Source organism: Hibiscus syriacus, unplaced genomic scaffold (assembly GCF_006381635.1).
Source record: "Hibiscus syriacus cultivar Baekdansim isolate YM2019G1 unplaced genomic scaffold, ASM638163v2 tig00111105_pilon, whole genome shotgun sequence".
Taxonomy (NCBI): Eukaryota; Viridiplantae; Streptophyta; class Magnoliopsida; order Malvales; family Malvaceae; genus Hibiscus; species Hibiscus syriacus.
Window position 1 is genome coordinate 713536 of NW_024062987.1, and position 20049 is coordinate 733584.

Here is a 20049-nt window from a genome sequence, read left to right on the forward strand (position 1 = left end):
AACAATACAAAACGCATATGTATATTTTCACTATTATAAACATTCAACAAAAATGAAGGTAAAAGTAATGCAAGTGGCTTCAACTCCTTTACTTCAGCCACAAATCAAAGTATTTCACGATACTCATCAACCCCAATACATATATTGTTTCTAAAAGGAGGCAACCCGTTCTTGATCGTGGCTTTCCTCCAGCTGCAGCAATCTTGCAAAAACCCCAACTAACGGCGCTGTGTTATATGTGCAGGCCTCCGTCTGCATATAATTATCTCTTTGGTCCATGAAATTATCTTGGCAATCTGGTCCTCCGACCAATGCCCCGACCAGCACATTCGGATTCGGCTCACCCCGACCATACCAATTGTCATACCCTTGGGTGCACCCGATGAACCCTTTATTTTCTCTGTATGATACTATGGAGGCCCCTCTGTGGTGCACCCTTGTGGGGTACTTGGAACCATAACCCACTAAATAACTCATGTTCATAGGGTTTGACCCTAGTATGTAGTCTACTTGAGATTTCGCAAAACTGAGGATCTCTTCACGGTCCACCGGCCTGGAAGGGCATCGGAGGTGTTCGTTCGAGTCGTGGAGGAAGTCGGAATAGACAGTGAGAAGGAACACCGCCGTCGACACGTATTGCATGTTGTTCCACTGCCGGACGTATAAAAGACCTCCTGGGGTACGTTCGATGTTGTCGTTGCTGGCATTGTTTTTGTTGAGACATGAGCATAGGTAGTACTCGGCTTTGGATCGGTACTGCTTAAGAACGTGAGCCTCGTGCTGTAGTTTTGCTTTCAACAGCAACTGCGCAAAATAAACATTTAAAAGTTCATTATAAAGAATAAGGTTGTAGATGTTGTTCGAATCAGACTCGTTGAAATGAATCATTTAAACTAAATTTGAATTCGAGACTTTGGTAGAGAACAGAAAAGCTACATAGGATCCTTTAGATTTTTTTAAAGATTTGTCTCCTATAAGAATGAAAGGAAAATCCAAACATTTAACGAGTGGACATACAATTGACCACACCACCATCGACGTTGCTCATCCAAATCCGACTTATTAAACCGACAATCTCACTTTCAACTGTGATAACAGCAACAGATTGATAAATATTTCTCAACTCTTACATTCCCCTCATTTTTTCCCATTCTATAAAAAAATTAGGGGCTTAAAGAAAAAAAACATAATTTAAGGACTTATTTTGACCAAAAAATAATTTGAGCACTCAAAGTGGTTACATATTATAATTAAAGACTTGTTTTGACCAAAAAATAGTTTAGGGACCTGAAGCAAAAGAAGAGTAAAGTTTAGGGGCTTGTTTTAGTTTTAGCCTAAAAAGGAAGGAAAGTAGAAGTGGGGAGAGAATTTCACCTTTGATGCCAAAACTTGAAGGCCAGCGTACTTAACATCCCAGCTGAACTCAGATATGGCCCAACCAATCCCACCAAAACAATGAGCCTTGTTAATTACATACTTGAAGTAATCCTCTTTGTCGGTGGCTTCGTACAGCCACAAAGCTGCCCACAACAACTCATCCATGAACCCACTCACCGACGCATAGTAGCTCTTCACCACCCCTACACTCCCATCGTATTTCCCTCTATACTTGTCCCCAAACTCAAACAACTACAACAAAATAAAAATTCGCCGCCTCTAGTCTCAATCATCATATGGTACTGTTAGTTTATAAGCTAATACATGACCTTGTTTTTCCTTTAAATACTTACCTCTTGGGCATGGTGCAAGAGCAAGTGAGAGTAATGCGGGTTTGTTTTCTTGAACACGATGGAGGCCGCCGCCATTGCCGCTGCTGTCTCGCCTGCAAGATCCGACCCTGGGTTGTTCTCGTCGATCTTGTAGGCTCGGCGTGAGGTGGTCATGTCCTCCGGTCGTTGCCAACAATAATGGTCGGTGTCCCCATCACCCACCCTAATGCCAACAAAATGTGTTTGATATTATATAATTATGAAACTTAATTAAATGTTTGGCGAAATGTAACTACCTCCGCCCATAGAACATTTGGGCTGGCGTGTGCCTTAATGAAGTAATCCGTCCCCCATTTAATGGCCTCCAAAGCATGCTCTAGTTCGCCGCCATTGACGATCTGATCTCGGAATTCGATGACACCCCACGACAGCATCGTCACCGTGAAAGCCATCGGGAGTCCGAATTTGACATGATCGCCAGCATCGTAGTATCCTCCAACTAAGTCCACCTATGACAGTAAACACAAAAAACCTTTTCAAGTTAGGCAAACCATTTGTTTTTTTTACACATTTCAATGAAATTAGGGAATTCTGGTCGGGGGGACATCCATACTCCTTGTTCCAAGCCGTCGGTGAGGCCAGAATGGTCTCGCCAAGAGACGCGTTGGTTGTAGGGTAGGCGGCCGGATCTTTGGGATTCAAAGTAGAGGAGGCTCTTTGATAATGCATCGGCGTAATCAAACGGTTGAGCTGTTGCGGAGGAAATGAAGAGAAGAGAGAAGAGAATAAGGCAACAATGGCGAGCAAATCTGGGTATTTGTTGATGATTATGGATTAGCATCCTATGCTTCTCCATTGTCCCTTTCTCTTTAGGGGTGGAGGGTAAATACATCAGCAGCACAACCTTTCGCTTTTTTTCCTTGAAATGTGCCATTTTATAATATGGGTGAAACTGAGTGACTCGGTGCGTGGGCTGTTCACAATCAAAAGATTGATTTATTGCCTTTTTTTTGTGGAGCAGTCAACCGCAGTGGACTACTGTTGGAAAAATGGAAAATGAGAGAAAGTCGTCCTCGAAGTGAGATTTGGTGGAAATTTGGGGTTCTTAGCTTTTGACCTCCCCATGTATCTCTAACCGTAGCCATGGCTTTAACCAATAAAATGACCAAAGCCCGATTGCCCATGAACCGTGTTATATATACATTTATGACAGATTCCTATTATTTTTTATTAATTTTAAGAGATTATAAGTTAGTATCGCATCCGAAGCATTGAATTATTTAATAATGAGTGCTCTAATATTCTTGTAGATAATGTGTCCGGACCTATAATTTCTAGTATTATTATTTTACGGAACGATTCTAATAGAATTAATGTTTTGGATTTTATATTTATTTGAGCCATTAAAATAGTAAGATAAAGAATAGTAATGTGAAGTATTTCATGGCCACGTGTGGACGAAATAAGTAGGGAATTTATCAAGTGAAGAGTGATTTGTTACGATTGTTCAATGGTTTCAGAAAATGAATTCATGTGTGTGAGGAGGAGATGGGGGGCAGAGTTCATTTATGAAGGGGACTGCTGCTGTTAGTGATGAAAGAATTTTGGTGTTGGGGGAGAGCCGGAGAGGAGGATTCAGTGACTGCCGACGGAGTTTTGAGGTTATGGAAGCTTCGCTGCCCCCTTGTCTTTTTCTTTTGTGGCCACCATACATAAATGAATTCAGTCGTTGTTGTGTCCATTTGAAAAATTAAAGAAATTTCAAAGTTTCAAATTATTATTTTTGTTTTCAGTTTTTTTTTTTGGGTGTGGAATCCAAAGAAGAGTTCAAACAGAAAAGGCGTTTGTTATGGGCTACCCACCTGCCTGGGTACTTAAAATAGCTTCGTTATGGTTGCAACTTTTAAAATATGTTTTTTAACGCTGATTTTTATTTTTTACATTTTAATTTTATTTAAAGGAGAGAATAAGAGTACTTCAAAATAATAATAAAAACCTAATAAATTTAAAAAATTTATATAAAATAATAAAAATAAATAATTTGGCCACCCAGCCAAACAAGTTTATTCTTGTAACGTTAATCTAAATAAACATAACGTTAAAAATTATGTGAGATAAGATACTAGATCTCTTAATTAAAGTTAACAGTTTGAATATAATATTTGCGAATAAAACAACCCGATATAATCATTCTCGCTTATGTAGTATTTGATTTAAATTAATCGAGAGAGGGAGATTTTAAATGGCAGCAATATTTTATTCCCAAAGCCGAATTATTATAATCATGTGCAATTTTCAAAATCGTATATCATCACAAATTAATTGAAAAAAATAGTAATTGTCATGCTTTTGGCCCCGACACAATCATCGTGTTTCTTCATATCATATGATTATAATTATCTCGATAAAAACTAAAAAACAACTTAACTTATTTAACTTTATTTATAAAATATATTAATATTAATTTTTTTATAAATCTACAATGAATACAAAATAATATTTTTTAATACTTTTAATCATTTAATATTGAATGTTATTATCTTTGTACATATAGTGCTCAAACTGAGGACCTCAACAAATAATAACAAATTCTTTAACCGTTGAAATCGTTTGATTCATACTAATATCAATCTAAATCAAAATAATATTTTATATCATTACATCATAAATTCCTTGGATAACATTATTATATTTTAGGGTAAAGAACCCAAATAGCCACTCGATTAAGGGTATTGTTCAATCTTTCGACTATTAAAAGTTATAAAAATAATTATTCAACTATGAAGTGTTGTTTTGTTGACTCCATAGACTATTAAAATTATAAAATGGTCACCCAATTATTCATTTTATTCTAAATATGTCATTTTCCTTTAAAAACTGAAGATATTTTGTGTTTAACTTTAACTTGTTAATTGTAATATAATAAAACTTGATTTCAAAATCTCAAACGATTATCATATCACAATCATCATGTTAACATCTAGCTTAAACAACAACCAATTTTTTAAAGAAAAATGACGGTTTGAAACATAATGAGTAGTCGAGTAACCATTTTGTAACTTTTAATAGTCGATGGACTCCACAAAGCAACACTATATAACTTTTAGTAGTCGAGCGACTTAATAAAATAATACCCTATAATCGGGGACCATTTGCGTTCTTTACCGTATATTTTAATAGTACATTAAAATTATTTAATCCAATAAAAATAATTGGATATGTAAAGTCTTCACTATCTAATTTTGGTATTTATCTAATTCATGAATACCTTTAATGACGCAATATACTTTCTTATGGTCTATAATTTACTTTCTCATGAAAGTTCTCACTGATAATTGCACTGGTTGAAAAACTATGTTCTACTCCCTAAGACTATAACTTGATTAGTGTGTCATACTACCCCCTAAGATTATAATTTGAATCTATTTATATTAACCATTTTTAGACTATACAAATTTTGGCCACAACAAACATGTGGAGTAGTGCTTAGTCTTAAAGTGCATTGAAATATTAGAATTTGTTTCTTCAAGTTTTATTTAACAGGTCACAAAATTCTGAGAAAGTGTATATTTCAATGTATATTAATAATAAATATCACTAAAAGTATTCAAATTAATAGAATATTCATTTTATTTGATAAGAGTAATTTCATCCGATTTTTTAATATAATGTTTAATGAATCATATGCATAAATTTATTTTTTTAATATTTTAATGAATATTTTTTCTTATATACCAGACACTATAATGTTAGCTTCTTGGCAATTACATTGCAAAAAAAATGATGGGAACGCACCAAATATGAAACACCCCCTGAATTGAGTGTCTATATCTTACATTTCATGTTTTCAGTTACCTGCCTTATTTTTGGCATGGGATGTTTTTGCATAAAGTTTCTATTGATTTTATCATCTTTCTTATATATTGGCAGCTCAGGTGATGTAGTACTTTAAATTCTTCTTGTTTCTCGACTTTGATCTATCATGTTTGTGGCTACTGCTTTGGCCACGTTCTGTTGATCTTCCTCTCATCGTTGTCAACGCTTCTACTTGTTGCAGATTTACTTGTATGTCTTCCTTGTTCTTGCGCCAATTTTATTCTTGTAGAACAGCAGCTGCAACGTCATCGAAGACTAGACTGGTGATATTACTGTTTGTCAAGTTGATGATGAGTTGATCATACGAATCAGGTAGACTTTGAAGTAGAAGTTCAACACGTTCTTGTTCTTCTATTTTACAACTTAAGGATGTAAGCTGAGAAAATAAAGTGTTCAGTGTATTTAAGTGCTCCGTCACAGAAGTAGATTCTGGTATACGGAGAGTGTACAATTTTCTCTTAAGGAAAATTTTATTGTGCAGCGATGTGGCCTCGTATAATTTGGTGAGATGATCCCAAAGCATTCTAGCTTTCTTCCAATACTAGAGAGAATTTAGAGAGTTTCTTGAGAGTTGTTTTCTCCTTTTTATCAAGAGAAAATTTAGAGAGTTTCTTGAGAGTTGTTTTCTCCTTTTTATCAAGAGAGAATTATCATTGTTTTCTCCTTGGTCGATTGAGAGAAGTTGTAATTACTATTTTCTTATAGTGAAATTCTTCTACTGTTGCCCGTGGTTTTACCTTATATTATTCAAGGGTTTTCCATGTAAATTTTGTGTCTTTTTTATCTTCATTTTTATTTTTTTAAATTATCAATTACGATTTTACTCTATCCGATAGTCGTCTTCCACTACAGGTGATTCGTTTGTTTGAGACTTCATTCGTAGGGATCTATAAATGATTTTGATAACATTATTAATATCACCTAGTTTTAGGGGTGTTCAAATTTTCGAACTAATTCGGTTAACCGACCGAACCGAATTAGTTCGGTTAATTCGGTCGGCCACCGAATTAGTTCGGTCGGTTAACGGTTAAGAAAATTTTTAGAATTTGGTTAACGGTTAATTATGTTCGAATTCGGTTAATTAACCAAATTAACCGAATTAAATACATATAATATATATATAACTTAGCCCAGGCCACAGCCCATCATACTCATACAACAGCCCACTGCCCATTTAAATTTTAAAACCCATTTAAATTTTAAAACTAAATAAAATAAAATAACCTAAAACTAAATGTAAACTCTTGCCAATCTCATTATCATCTCACGATTCTCAGTTCCTCACCCCCACCCGAGCTTTCGCCTTTCATCAAACCCTCATTCTTTCTCTCTCTATCTCTCTAATCTCGATTCAGGTTAGTTTTCTAACTTAAAATTTCTAGATTTTCTCTTTGATTAGTTTACATCTCCCCTAAAAATTTTAATCACTTGTTTGATTTAGGGTTTGTGATTTGATATCGTTTTTGTGTTTGGGATTTTTCTCTTTTCTTTTATTTGTTTACTGTTTCGGTTCCATGTTTTGGTTCTGTTTGGTGACCTTCTTGTTCTGGGTTTTTAAGGTATCTTGGTCACAATATCTATGTATTTGCTTCTCTTAAAATTTGATATAAAAGGAAAAATAAAACCTTGCTTACAGAGGAAATGATGGTTGTGCCTGTGTAACTACTACACGAATCCTTTTTTTCTTTCTAATTCTAGAGCTCGAATTCATAAGTGAACATGTGCAAAAAATCTAGAAAGCCATAGGCCACCAATTTACATCTTGACTTGTGGTTTTTTCAGTAGTAAAGAGAAAGCCAAATATTAGCAATAAATTGTCAGAGGCCTGGTGAATTTCAACTTTCTTTCCAATTGCATATTTACCCAACTTCTTTAAAATCCAAATGAGAATGAGCTTTAGTAATTAAATGGTATTTAAGTTCCTTTGGAAAAGTAAAAAGCGGGCCACCACAGAATTTGAAAATTGAAGTCCAGTTGTCTAACAATTAAAACAATGACAAAACTAAATATTTTTTATGCAAATTGAAAATTTTGAGGGTGAAGCGATAATTATAATGAACAAGTAGGGAACCATTTGCTTTTATCCTTTTTCCCTGTATTTGGTTTATTTATCACTCCAGTGTAAATATTCTACTTGATATTTTTGGTGTCAGTCTTTAAATAGTCATTCGTGAAATGTATTCTTTTGTAATAAAAAAATGGTATTTAGTTATGCTTCCTGATTTATTTTGAGTTATGTTATCTTAATGTGATTATTTATTACTTTTTTTTTACTTCTCATATTTTGCTGTAGATATCAAATATGGCAGCATCTGCTAAGGGAAGTGTTTCACCCCCTTTATCAAATTCTACAAATTCAACGACTGAAGCTTCAAGTCAAATCAACAACACAAGAGGGACTGCAAGTAAACGGAAAGCTATTCCTTTAAGGTCAGAAGTATGGACTCACTTTACTAAGTTTTTAAATAGTGAGGGTAAAGGCAAGGGTAGATGCAATCATTGTGAGAAAGAATTTTGTTGTGATGGGGAAAAAAATGGAACTGGGTCATTAATATATCACATGAAACAATGTAAGAAAAACCCTAACAACATTGACACTAATCAAAGCAATTTAGTGTTACCTAGTAAGGATATTCGAGGAATAGGACATCTCACAACTTGGAAATTGATCAAGAAACAACTAGAAAGGTTTTAGCCCAAATGATTGTGACTGATGAATTGCCTTTCAAGTTTGTTGAGAGTGAAGGATTTAGAAAATTTATGTCTGTAGCATGCCCCAAGTTTCGTATTCCTTCAAGATTGACTATAACTAGAGATATTTATCAGTTGTACTTGGATGAAAGGACTAAGCTGAAACAATATTTAAGAAGTTCATGTTCTAGAGCTTGTTTAACTACTGATACGTGGACCTCTATGCAAAGAGTTAATTATATGTGTCTCACTGTGCACTTTATTGATAACGATTGGAAATTGAATAAGAAAATCATAAGTTTTTATCCAATTTCTAGTCATAAAGGAGATGTAATTGGGCTGATGATTGAAAAATGCTTATTAGATTGGGGGATTGATAAGTTGTTCACTGTCACCGTTGACAATGCAACTTCGAATGATGTTATTGGTATTTAAGAAAGAGATTTAGTCCTCGAGGGGTTGCATTGCAAATGGTAAATATCTCATATAAGATGTATTGCACATATTGTGAATTTGATTGTTGTTGAAGGTTTAAAGGAAATGAACAAATCTGTTGCACGTGTTAGGGGGCTGTGAAATATGTGAGACAATCTCCAGCTAGATTGAAAAGTTCATGGAGTGTGTTGAGATGGAAAAAATTGAGAGCAAAAAATGTTATGTCTTGATGTTTGTACTAGGTGGAACTCTATATATTTAATGTTAGACACTGCTGAAAAATTTGAGAGAGCTTTTGAGAGATTTGAGGAGCAAGATATAAATTTTAGGGCTGAACTTGAGTTAGGAGAGGGCTGGCCAACTGTAAATTATTGGACTTGTGTTAGAAACTTGAGGGATTTATTTCTTGGAACATTTTTATGAAGTCACTTTGCGAGTTTCAGGTACTTCATATGTCACATCTAACAATTTTTTTGATGAACTTATTGAAATTTGCATACTTTTAAGGGATGTTTAATTAAGTGTTGATGTTGAATTTAGTGTTATGGCCATGAGGATGAAAGAAAAATTTGAGAAATATTGGGGTGATATTGAGAAGATGAATATGCTTGTTTTTGTTGGCTGTGTTTTAGATCCTAGGCAGAAATTAAGTTATCTTGAATTTGCACTTAGTGAGATGTATGATTCAGAAAAAAGTTTTGAAGTGATGCAAAAGCTGAAAGAGACTTTGAATGAATTGTATGATGAGTATAAGCCTCGAGTCTCTAGTGATGGAAACCATTTAAATGTGAGAATTTCTGAACCGCAACAAAAAGTGAAAAGACGCATGAAAGATTTGTATAAAAGGCGTGTGATTGAAATTAGTGGTGAGGATCAAACATCTGAATTAGATAAATATCTAGGGGAGGCTGTTGAGAATTATGATGATGAATTTGATATCTTGTCATGGTGGAAAGTCAATAGCCCTAGATTTCCAGTTCTGTCAAATATGGCCAAAGATGTATTAGCTATACCGCTTTCTACTGTCGCTTCAGAGTCTGCATTTAGTACCGGTGGACGTGTGCTTGATCAATTTAGGAGTTCTTTAACTCCTAAAATGGTACAAGCTCTTGTGTGTACTCAAGACTATATTAAAAAGTCATCAATCGAAGAGGAGATCAAGAAGTTTGAAGAACAAATTCAAGAGCTTGACAAGATTGATAATGGTATGTTGATTCTTTATTAATTAATTTTAATTTAATAAGTGAATTTACTTTGAGGAGAATTGACACAACATTAATTGATTTAATCATTTTAACTTTTAGATTTATCTTGGAATGCATTACAACCTACCCTCAATTCATGAGCTCATAGGATTCTGCACTGCAGCACTGTGAGTATGACTATATGAGTTGAAGGGTATGCATTAATTGTAAATTGCATTATTGCAATGTATTTTTTAATTTATATATATGTTTTTTATACTGTATTTTTAGATTTAAAATAATATCTTTTTCTTGTAGAGATAATGCAAATGGAAATTTTTTGGGAGGATTCAGTTGGTGCAAAAGGAGTATTTTGAATACTGTTTTTTTGTGGTAATTTCTTCCCTTACATTCATTTTAATAAGAGCTTCATCAACCTGAAATAAGATTGTATTACATTAGATTGAGTTAGCTTAGCACTTATAATTTTAGCATTGGTTGATACTTAATAGATATATTTTGATGTTTATACCTTGGATTGTTTTTATTGTTTTTGATAGTTCAAACTGAATTTTGCATTTCTTTATTTTTATATTGTGCACTGTGCAGGTAATATGTTCTCTTAAGATATGAATTATTCTGCACTTGATAGAGAACATCTTGGTTGGTATGGCAGCATCAGTAAACAACTTAGTAGTTAGCACAACCTTCTTCATGCACCAACACTTAAAGTGTAAACTGTTTGTATACTGAATTATGCTTGGTTTTTATACTGAATTATGCTTCCAGTTCTACATTATGCACTTTGTTCTGATTTATTTGGTAGAAGTGCAATATTGTTGGTTATATTTTTGAACTAAATTGATAGATACAAATATCTTATTTTAATATAATGTTTGAATCAAATTAATTAGATATTGTAAACTATTTTTTAATTAAAAAATATTAAATTCAAAAATTTTAAAAAATTTCGGTTAATTCGAAAATTAACCGAATTAACCGAAATTTGTTCGGTTCGGTTAATTTTTTCATAAAAAAATTCGGTTCGGTTAATGATTAAAGAAAAAAAAATTCAGTTAATTCGATAATGGTTAATTCAGTTAGGTCGGCCACCATTTTAACCGAATGAACATCCCTACCTAGTTTGCCCGAGTGGTTAAGGGGGCAGACTAAAGATCCGCTGCACTTGAGTGCGAACCTCACAGCAGCATTAGTCTTATTTGCAACGTCTTTTGACATTTTTCGCCGGATGCATTACGGAAGGTACAGAAGTGATTTGACACAACCTTCTCTAACGTATTATTTCCTTGTTCCATTGCTTTTGATGTCCTGCGCTGCATAGCCGCCAACAAAATCATGTCCTTCGGATTTTTGCTTTTCTTCTCGACTCGTGGAATTCTTTATACTTCTTCTCTAGTCCTGCTGTACTGTTATCAAGTCTGTTACCTCAGGTCCTTTTCACCCTTCCCCGGATTTGTTGCATGCTCCTGTCCTGTTTTCAGTTGTTTTTCCGATCTTTGCTTTGCAAACTTATTATGATATCTACCATTGTTCCGTCATTCTGTTACTGCAAATACGCCTTTTCCAGCATGACACTTGTATCATTTGGCATACAGGAATGACGTCCAATGACTTTTCCCTCATAGGCTAGGGCGTTCATTCGGTTAATTCGATGGTCGAACCGATCGAATTACCATTAACTGAATTAATCGATTTTTTTTAACCGTTAATCGAACCGAACTTTTTTTTGAAAATATTAACCGAACCGAATAAAGTTCGATTAATTCGGTTAATTTTCGAATTAACCGAATTTTTTTAGAATTTCGAATTTATATAAAAATTAAATATTTTTTAACTCAAAAAAATAGTTTATAATTAATTTAAATAATATGTAATTATAAAATAAAAATTTTATATAAAATTTTAATTAATTAATATTAATTTAAGTTTAAAAGTTATTGGATCTTAAATTATTAATTGGGTTTTAAATAGTTTGGGCTTAGCCCATATGTTATATATAATATATTTAATATTTTTTAATTCAAAAAAACAGTTTACAATTAATTTAAATAATATATAATTATAAAATAAAAATTTTATATAATTTTTTTAAATTAATTAATATTGATTTAGGTTTAAAAGTTATTGAATCTTAAATTATTAATTGAGTTTTAAATGGTTTGGACTAAACCCATATGTTATATATAATATATTTAATATTTAATTTTTAATTTCGGTCAATTCGATTAATTAACCGATTTCGAACCAAATTAACCGTTAACTGAATTCTAAAAATTTTATTAACCGTTAATCGTTCGAACTAATTCGGTGGCCGACCGAATTAATCGAACTAATTCGATTCGATCAGTTAACCGAATTAGTTCGAAAATTTGAACACCCTATAAGAGGCGAGTGTCATAAAGTGATCAAGTTTTACCTAGGAAGACACGTTTTGTGCGTGTAAATAATTACAGTTTTTTATTTTTATCACAGTGTCATCCACGTGGCTAATCCATGTTACGTGTAAAAGGTTTTAATCCGTTGCTATTGTGAGCTTGCTCCTTGTTGGACCTGCAAATCATCAACTTGCATAGCCGCACGATATCTTGCGTAATTCAGCATCTTTTGTTCGATATCATAGTTGTTTTAGTCCCAATTCTGCATCTGATGCATTCAACTAAACCCCGACTTTTTTAGTGATTCTTTGGTTTGATGCTAGCTGAGGTGAGCAAAGCTTTATTTATTATTTTACTTTACATTTAAATAGTAGTAGGAAAGGAGTGTATGGCCATGTGAAATCAGTAACTTGTTATAGAATACGAAATGACTTGCTATATCGGTTAGCTCACCATTGAGATGGGCAGCACAGGGTTTCGTAGCTTATATAAATAAATAATCGGATGCATCAACGACTACCGAAAGCGATCTGATGGACGGTGGCGTTTGGAAGCCAACCTAAGTTATTCCAAATTCCATTCTTGTTCCCCCTTTTCCTTTTAAATATGACTGCAGTTTGAGACTAAAAATTGTATTTTATTTCATATAAAATGATAATTCATTATATTAATGAAATAATTCTTAGCCAACGAACAAGCGGTTGAAATTTATGAATTTAAGTTTATAAGATCATGTTCGGATCTTATCACCGTTACTCTTGGTGGACAATCTGTAAATTTCTATGTAAATCCCAATTAAGTCTTAGGTATGCTCTGACCCTAGACTGACAGAGCCACCCTTAACCTAAACTTTTATTATACCAATTTTTTTTATCTATTAATACTATTATTTTAAAATTAAATTTAGATGTTTTATTAAAAGTATAACATTCTTATTTATTTAAGAGTAATTATTAATTATATACATCAATTTTCGTGTTTATGGGTTTTCAATACAAATATAATCTTGAAGGTCAAATTATATTAATATGCCATATTCGTCCCTTTTTTTTAGGTTGCGTTTGGTTCACGGAATGTGAGTTTACCAGTGGGATTGTAAGATTACCAGAGAATATGATTACTGGGAATGTTGTATTTTGTGTTTGGTTAGTTTAGCAGGAATGTAAGATTACCGTGTTTGGTTAAAAGAATAAAATATTATTGAAATGTATATTTGACCAAATTGTCCTTATTATATATTTGTTTTTTAACAAGTTGAAAAATATTTATATATTTTCTTTAAAAAATTTAAATTCATAAAGTTTATAAATATTTTTTACAAAATTGAAAATATAAAAATATTTAATGAAAGAGTAAAATTTTATTTTAACCCCTAAACTTTATATAAAATTTTAATTATAGATTTTTTTTAAAATCTAAAATAGTTTAAGGATAAATTTATAATTTAAAATTCGTAAAATTTTTATTATTCAATGACAGAAGAAGAATATTTTTAAAAGAAAAAAAATTAAGCGTATTTTAATCCAAAACGCCGATAATCTAACAATACTTAAGAAAAGAGAGGTAATGACATTTCCGATAATATACTCAAAAAAATCTACTATTAATAATTAAATATTACCGAAAACAATATTTTTTACCAACTAAACATGAAAATATAGATTCTATTATCTAATAATCTCGTATTCTTTAATCCAAACACCCTCGTGTAGATTAATCCTAAAGCTGACCTCTCACTATGTAGCTCTGCAGCTGCTTATGTATTGTTTCTTTTCTGTCTTTTTTATTTCCACAAATGCCTTAAAAAAGCAATACAAAATAAAACAAAAAAGGAAAAGGTCTACATCCAACATTTAATGGGGTATTAAAGTGTAAATACAGAATAGTAAGAGTTTGTTCAGGTCAGAACATTTACTCTCATACTTCATTTCACAGTAATGTCAACCTACCACTACTATTACCCTCAAATACTACTTTTTATTCATCCTCTTTTCCTACTTAAAATACATTTTGATGGTAAAAAATATTATTTTTAAAAAAATTCAAACATTTACGTATAATATACAATATATATATGCATTATGAAAGATTAAAAAATTAAATAAATATTATTTCATAATCATCTAATATTATTGAAAAAATACTGATAAATTTTTAATTTATCTTTTTGTTAGGGTGAATTGCATTTAAGGCAATTGAATTACGAAGTCAACTATGGATAAGTTATAACTTTAAATAATTCATTATCAATTGATCGACAGTCTTTGAATAAAAACTAGCAACGACTAGATTGGCCTCCCGAAAGACATGGCGATTGCCACTCACTATCCTGCTTGATCCGCTTCATGACCGAGCTACCAACAATCGAATATGTTGGAAACGGACTACATCAAATAACTTTGTAACGCGTGTAAGATTTTTCTCAAATTAAATATGTGATTAATGAACAAGACTTAATAAATATTTTTATCATACGATAAATAAATAAAAACATATTAGAAATACTAATTTCTATGTTATTTTATTTTTCGTGAGGATGGTAGTCCAAGAAGATAGAAAAGAGGGGGCCATATTTGATTCTCAATACAGAAAGGGTGTGGACCGCCCTCCTTTCACATAGATTCTCCAATATATTAATGAAATGATAATAATTTTTGTAAGTAGTATTCATATAATATTAATGTATTTTAAAATATATTTAAAAATATAAAAAATAAATAATATGATATTTAATATTATCAGAATATCATTGGTAGAATGATTTTTTTTACTAATGGTTTATCAATAATAATTTTCTATTGTTTCTGGAAGTAACATAATTTTTAAATTTATATTAATTTAAATTTTACCATGTAAATTCTATTTAAATTTATGTTGATATTTATTGTTAGAACATATTAATGATGTTATCTTCTTAAAAAATGGTTATCTGCTCGCATCCTCAGTTTTAAATTTTAAAAGGAATTGAGATAAGATTTTTATGATTTGTTAAATTAATTGAGAGAAAATATTAAATAAAAAAATGCTTTCCAAGAAGCAAAGTAGCTTCCTTTTAATGAGTATAGTGAAGGAATAATAGGGAAGATTTTACTTGGAAAGTGGGCTAATAAGATAGAATAATGGAACAACACAAGACACGCAAACGACAATGTCTAAGATTTCCATTTAAAGCTGGGGTTTCTGTTCAATTTGTTTCATTCATTCAGTCCTCCAGGGGGAAAAAAACTGGTAAATAAATGAAACAAAATCACCTCTTATTAAAGCGAGAGAGAAAAAAAACATTAAAAAAATTAAGCTTCTGGAGCAGGGAGGAAAGTACAGGATAGAGAAACAAGGAGAAAAGTGTAGGAGGGATTCACTGAGAGGCCATTGCTTCTCTGTCTTTGCCTTTTCCTTTGCTCATTGGCATATTATTCTCTCTTTTTTTTTTGGGTATTTTTCTTTATTGTTTCCTTGGAAGCTTACTTTTCTTCACTTTTTATCTGTACTTTACTTTCTCTCAGTTTCCCTTCTTCTTCTTCTAGCTGTTGTGGGTTTAACTGTGTTTCCTCTCTTTCCCAAAGCTTAACAACAATGGCAGAAATAGCCCATCCTCCTATGGACCAGCTTCAAGACCTTGAGTACTGCATAGACTCTAACCCTTCTTGGGGTACGTTATTATCTTTTGTAAACTAAAACAAATAAAGCCGTAGATGAGAAATAAATTGTTCTCTTATGGGTAACGTCTTTAAACTTTCTGAGCTTATTATTACACTGGATGGTGCAAGAAGAAAGAGATGTGGTGGATCATCGTTATGACTAACAGCAAAAAGGGTTCTTTTAGAGTCAGTAAAATTAAAGTCAGTAACTTTGCAATGTAATAGGAGACACTATGGCCTAGGGAGTTATTTTCTTGCTGTAAAGTTAAACAAATGCTGATTTTTTTTTCTTCTCATGAAGTTTCTTTATATTTTGGTCCTTTCTGATATTTTCCCGGGTAACAAACAGAAAATTCCTTGGTGCTCATAGTTTTTCTGGATGTTGGGACTTTGCTGAATGGCATTTTCGTGATTTCCCTTTTATCTAACTGAACCTTGCTTGCCTGTACAATATTGGTCATACACGAAGAATGCAAATGCTGGGTATCATTTGCTTTGTATGATTTTAGTCAACATGGAAATTCATTAGAAAATGTTAGGGGTCATGGCTTTAGTATGACAGCAATGACTATTTGTTTTGTAACACAGCTATTGATCTCCAAGCATATAAAAACCGGAATGCTTGTATATATGATTACCTTCTATTGATATATATTTACTCAGATGATCGGTTCCGTGTTGGAAGAGATAATGCCATTGTGTATTTCTTATAGCAATCTGTATCAGGATATGATGTTTTGTATAGGCTGAGGGTGATGATGGTTTTTGCCTATTGAAGAGGCTTTGACTATCGGCATTTCTCTCCGATAGCAATTAGATTTGGAGTCAGATAAGTTGAAAAGAGTCTAATTTGTTTCCTTCAAGCATTAAGAGATTTGATCAATGCCCGTTATAAACAAGCCTTGATTTTGGCAAAGCCTAGCATGTAGGTGTCATGTATATTCGTAAATATCTTGCTCATGCTTCTGAAAAAAAATGCTTTTTCTTGCAGCTGAAACCATCCTATTAGCATTTCAGAACTACATCCTGATGTTGGGTACGAGTGTAATGATCCCTTCGTTGCTTGTTCCGGCAATGGGTGGAAGCGATGTAAGCTTGTTATTCTCAACTTTGTTTGTTTGTTTTCGTCTTAATGCATGCTTGGTTTATATCATGAGTTGTAGGCAGGCCAATGGAACTATGCTGGTAACTTTGAGCCAAGTTTATCAGTTCCCAAGTAGTATTATTTCTGAGGTCAATAAACCATTGATTAAGGAGTTGAGATCCTTAACTCCCTAGGAGGCATATTTGACATGATATATCATGCAATTATTGTTCTTCTAAACATTTATACTGTTTTTTAATCCATATTTTGGCTCATAACCAGAGGGACAAAGCATTGGTGATACAGACTTTGCTCTTTGTAGCCGCCATTAACACACTTCTCCAAGCGCTTTTTGGAACAAGGCTGCCAGCAATTGTTGGAGGCTCTTATTCTTATGTTATCCCGATAGCCTATATAATAAACGACTCATCATTGCAACGGATTAGCAACCGACATGAAGTAAGTTGCTTGTTCACCACCCGTTTCTCTACTTTTAGTCACATACAAACCATTCAGATATAGGTGACAAGACAGAACTCTCACCCTTTTCATAACTTCGAACCCACTTATTGCAAACACTTTTAATGAATCTAATATATTTAAACTCAGGGTATCAAAAGAAGAGCTAGCTTTGATATCCCACTCGACTCTTTCAATTCGATTCTTCTCAGAAATTGAACTTCTCATTTGGTAGGGGTAATTTGAAAGAGATCTTCCCATGTGATTGGTTTGCAGAGATTTATACAAACTATGCGGGCGACTCAAGGAGCTCTTATTGTAGCCTCAAGCATACAAATTATCCTCGGATACAGCCAAGTTTGGGGTCTCTTTTCACGGTACTTCGTTAGCATATGAAAATGTGAAGTTGTTATCCCTCTGGTGTTGGATTATATGATTCTTCACCGTTCTTTATGGTTTTCCATGCAGATTTTTCAGCCCTCTTGGTATGGCACCGGTGGTCGCATTGGTAGGCTTGGGGTTGTTTCAGAGAGGATTTCCTTTGGTTGGTATTGCGCTATAGAACAGACTTTTTTCCTTAATACGTGGAAAATTCATTAAGTTTACCCTGAAGCTTGAAACTTCTCTTTACAAATTGTTTCAGCTGGGAAATTGTGTTGAAATTGGGCTGCCAATGCTGTTGTTGGTGATTGGAGTGTCGCAAGTAAGTGAATAGTATCATTCTTCTTCTTTTTGCTCTCCCTTTATTTCATGATTTAATTTTAATTTTTCATATGTTACGGCTTATGGGAATTGGCAGTATCTAAAGCACGTGAGGCCATTAAGAGATATCCCTATTTTCGAAAGGTTTCCTGTATTAATCTGTGTTGCAATAGTTTGGATCTATTCCCTTATACTGACTGCCAGCGGGGCTTATCATGACAAGCCGATTGCTACTCAACTTAGTTGCCGTACTGACCAAGCAAATCTCATATCGACTGCTCCATGGTATATCAGAACATAAACTTCGGTTTCTCATTATTTGTGTTCTGTTTTCACTGGTTCAGACATTCATGTTCAATGCTTCAGGTTCAAGTTCCCTTACCCTCTTCAATGGGGACCCCCTACATTTTCAGCTGGTCATTCCTTTGCTATGATGTCTGCGGTACTCGTGTCTATGGTTGAGGTACATCCACTTAAAGTTCAAACTGTGAATAATTCTGGATTGATGAAATTACTTCTTAATGTTACCTATGATGATATAGTCGACTGGAGCTTACAAGGCGGCATCTCGATTGGCTATTGCAACTCCGCCTCCAGCTTACGTGTTAAGCCGTGGGATTGGCTGGCAGGTGGAATGGTTTAACATTACTAGTACTAGTTTTCTTTTTGTACTCTTTCCTTTCTTTGATCAAACAGGTAACAAATCAAACCAAGCTAAGATCAAACTCGGACATTATAGACCTTGAACCTAAGCCCTCATTTTTCGAGCCTTTGCCTTACTATGAGGACTAGCACCACGTTGGCAGTCTATTGAATGAATATTTCTTTTGAGCTGGTTGGTTTTCATAATCTTTGCAGGGGATTGGTATCATGCTTGATGGTCTATTCGGAACGGTCACCGGTTCTACAGTTTCAGTGTAAGATACATACTTTCAGACCAGCTGCATGCTGCTTGTGTTGTATTCTTCTCCATATTGTTGATAGATATCATGGTTATATGCTTCAGGGAAAATGTTGGACTCCTCGGACTAAGCCGTGTTGGAAGTCGCAGAGTGGTTCAGATATCTGCTGCCTTCATGATGTTTTTCTCTATCTTGGGTACTTCATCTTACTTGAGACATCCATACATGTCATATGCTCAATATTCTTTTCTAAATTTTTCATATATTTGGATGATCATAACTATTATATTCGAGTGTGTCAATGTATTTTGCAGGAAAATTTGGTGCGGTGTTTGCATCCATACCATTCCCAATCTTTGCAGCACTGTATTGTGTACTTTTCGGTCTTGTCGGTACGAATAATCCGAACCCGAAGCTCTATTTTTCTCTCATGTTCTTAGAACCTAGATGAAAAAAATGTTGCTTGGTTGATTACAGGTTCAGTAGGATTGTCCTTCCTGCAATTCACAAACATGAATTGCATGAGAAACCTAATAATAACAGGGCTATCACTCTTCCTGGGGATTTCCATCCCACAATTCTTCAATGAGTATTGGAATCCGTCGCACCGGGGCCTCGTTCACACAAATGCTGGATGGGTAAGCCTTCTAAAATTGCCACATTGATATTGTTAACCAAATATTGAAGCGAGTGCACGTGATTTTGCAGTTCAATGCATTCATGAACACGGTATTCTCGTCGCCGGCGACCGTGGGACTGATGGTGGCGGTGTTCCTGGACAATACGATAGAGGTGGAGAAATCGAAGAAAGATCGAGGGATGCCGTGGTGGGTGAGGTTCAGAACATTCAGAGGAGATAATCGGAATGAGGAATTCTACACTTTGCCTTTCAATCTCAACAGGTTTTTTCCACCTACATAAACAATAACCTTTGTGGGGGCTGTCATTCCACGTTCATGGCTTGCCAATTGCA

General features: G+C 33.7%; 2 protein-coding genes across 2 annotated transcripts; one reads left to right on the forward strand and one right to left on the reverse strand.

Annotated features, from left to right (window-relative positions):
• LOC120153950 (endoglucanase 11-like) lies at nt 1-2614 on the reverse strand. Its single transcript, XM_039165810.1, has 5 exons — nt 2323-2614; nt 2007-2218; nt 1731-1932; nt 1375-1629; nt 1-804 (listed from the first exon to the last, which is right to left on the reverse strand). The coding sequence occupies exons 1-5, from the start codon at nt 2599-2601 to the stop codon at nt 151-153; spliced, it is 1602 nt and encodes a 533-aa protein (XP_039021741.1). The 5' UTR covers nt 2602-2614; the 3' UTR covers nt 1-150.
• A 13250-nt stretch (nt 2615-15864) lies between these two features.
• On the forward strand, nt 15865-19997 carry LOC120153923 (nucleobase-ascorbate transporter 1-like). Its single transcript, XM_039165783.1, has 14 exons — nt 15865-15940; nt 16921-17018; nt 17296-17472; nt 17749-17849; nt 17941-18016; nt 18116-18175; nt 18272-18459; nt 18541-18637; nt 18717-18803; nt 19033-19091; nt 19181-19272; nt 19391-19468; nt 19554-19714; nt 19785-19997. Exons 1-14 carry the CDS (start codon nt 15865-15867, stop codon nt 19995-19997), a joined length of 1563 nt encoding a protein of 520 aa, XP_039021714.1.
• The last annotated feature ends 52 nt before the right edge of the window (nt 19998-20049 follow it).

Bases quoted from the DNA above. Each gene is read 5' to 3' on its own strand.
- LOC120153950 (XM_039165810.1), bottom strand. From the start codon at position 2,601: ATGTATTTACCCTCCACCCCTAAAGAGAAAGGGACAATGGAGAAGCAT. The intron at 1,630-1,730 runs GTAAGTATTTAA...ATTTTGTTGTAG, and splicing joins TCTTGCACCATGCCCAAGAG to TTGTTTGAGTTTGGGGACAA. The intron at 805-1,374 runs GTGAAATTCTCT...TATTTTGCGCAG, and splicing joins TTCAAGTTTTGGCATCAAAG to TTGCTGTTGAAAGCAAAACT.
- LOC120153923 (XM_039165783.1), top strand. From the start codon at position 15,865: ATGGCAGAAATAGCCCATCCTCCTATGGACCAGCTTCAAGACCTTGAG. The intron at 18,638-18,716 runs GTACATCCACTT...ATGATGATATAG, and splicing joins TACTCGTGTCTATGGTTGAG to TCGACTGGAGCTTACAAGGC. The intron at 18,804-19,032 runs GTGGAATGGTTT...TAATCTTTGCAG, and splicing joins GCCGTGGGATTGGCTGGCAG to GGGATTGGTATCATGCTTGA.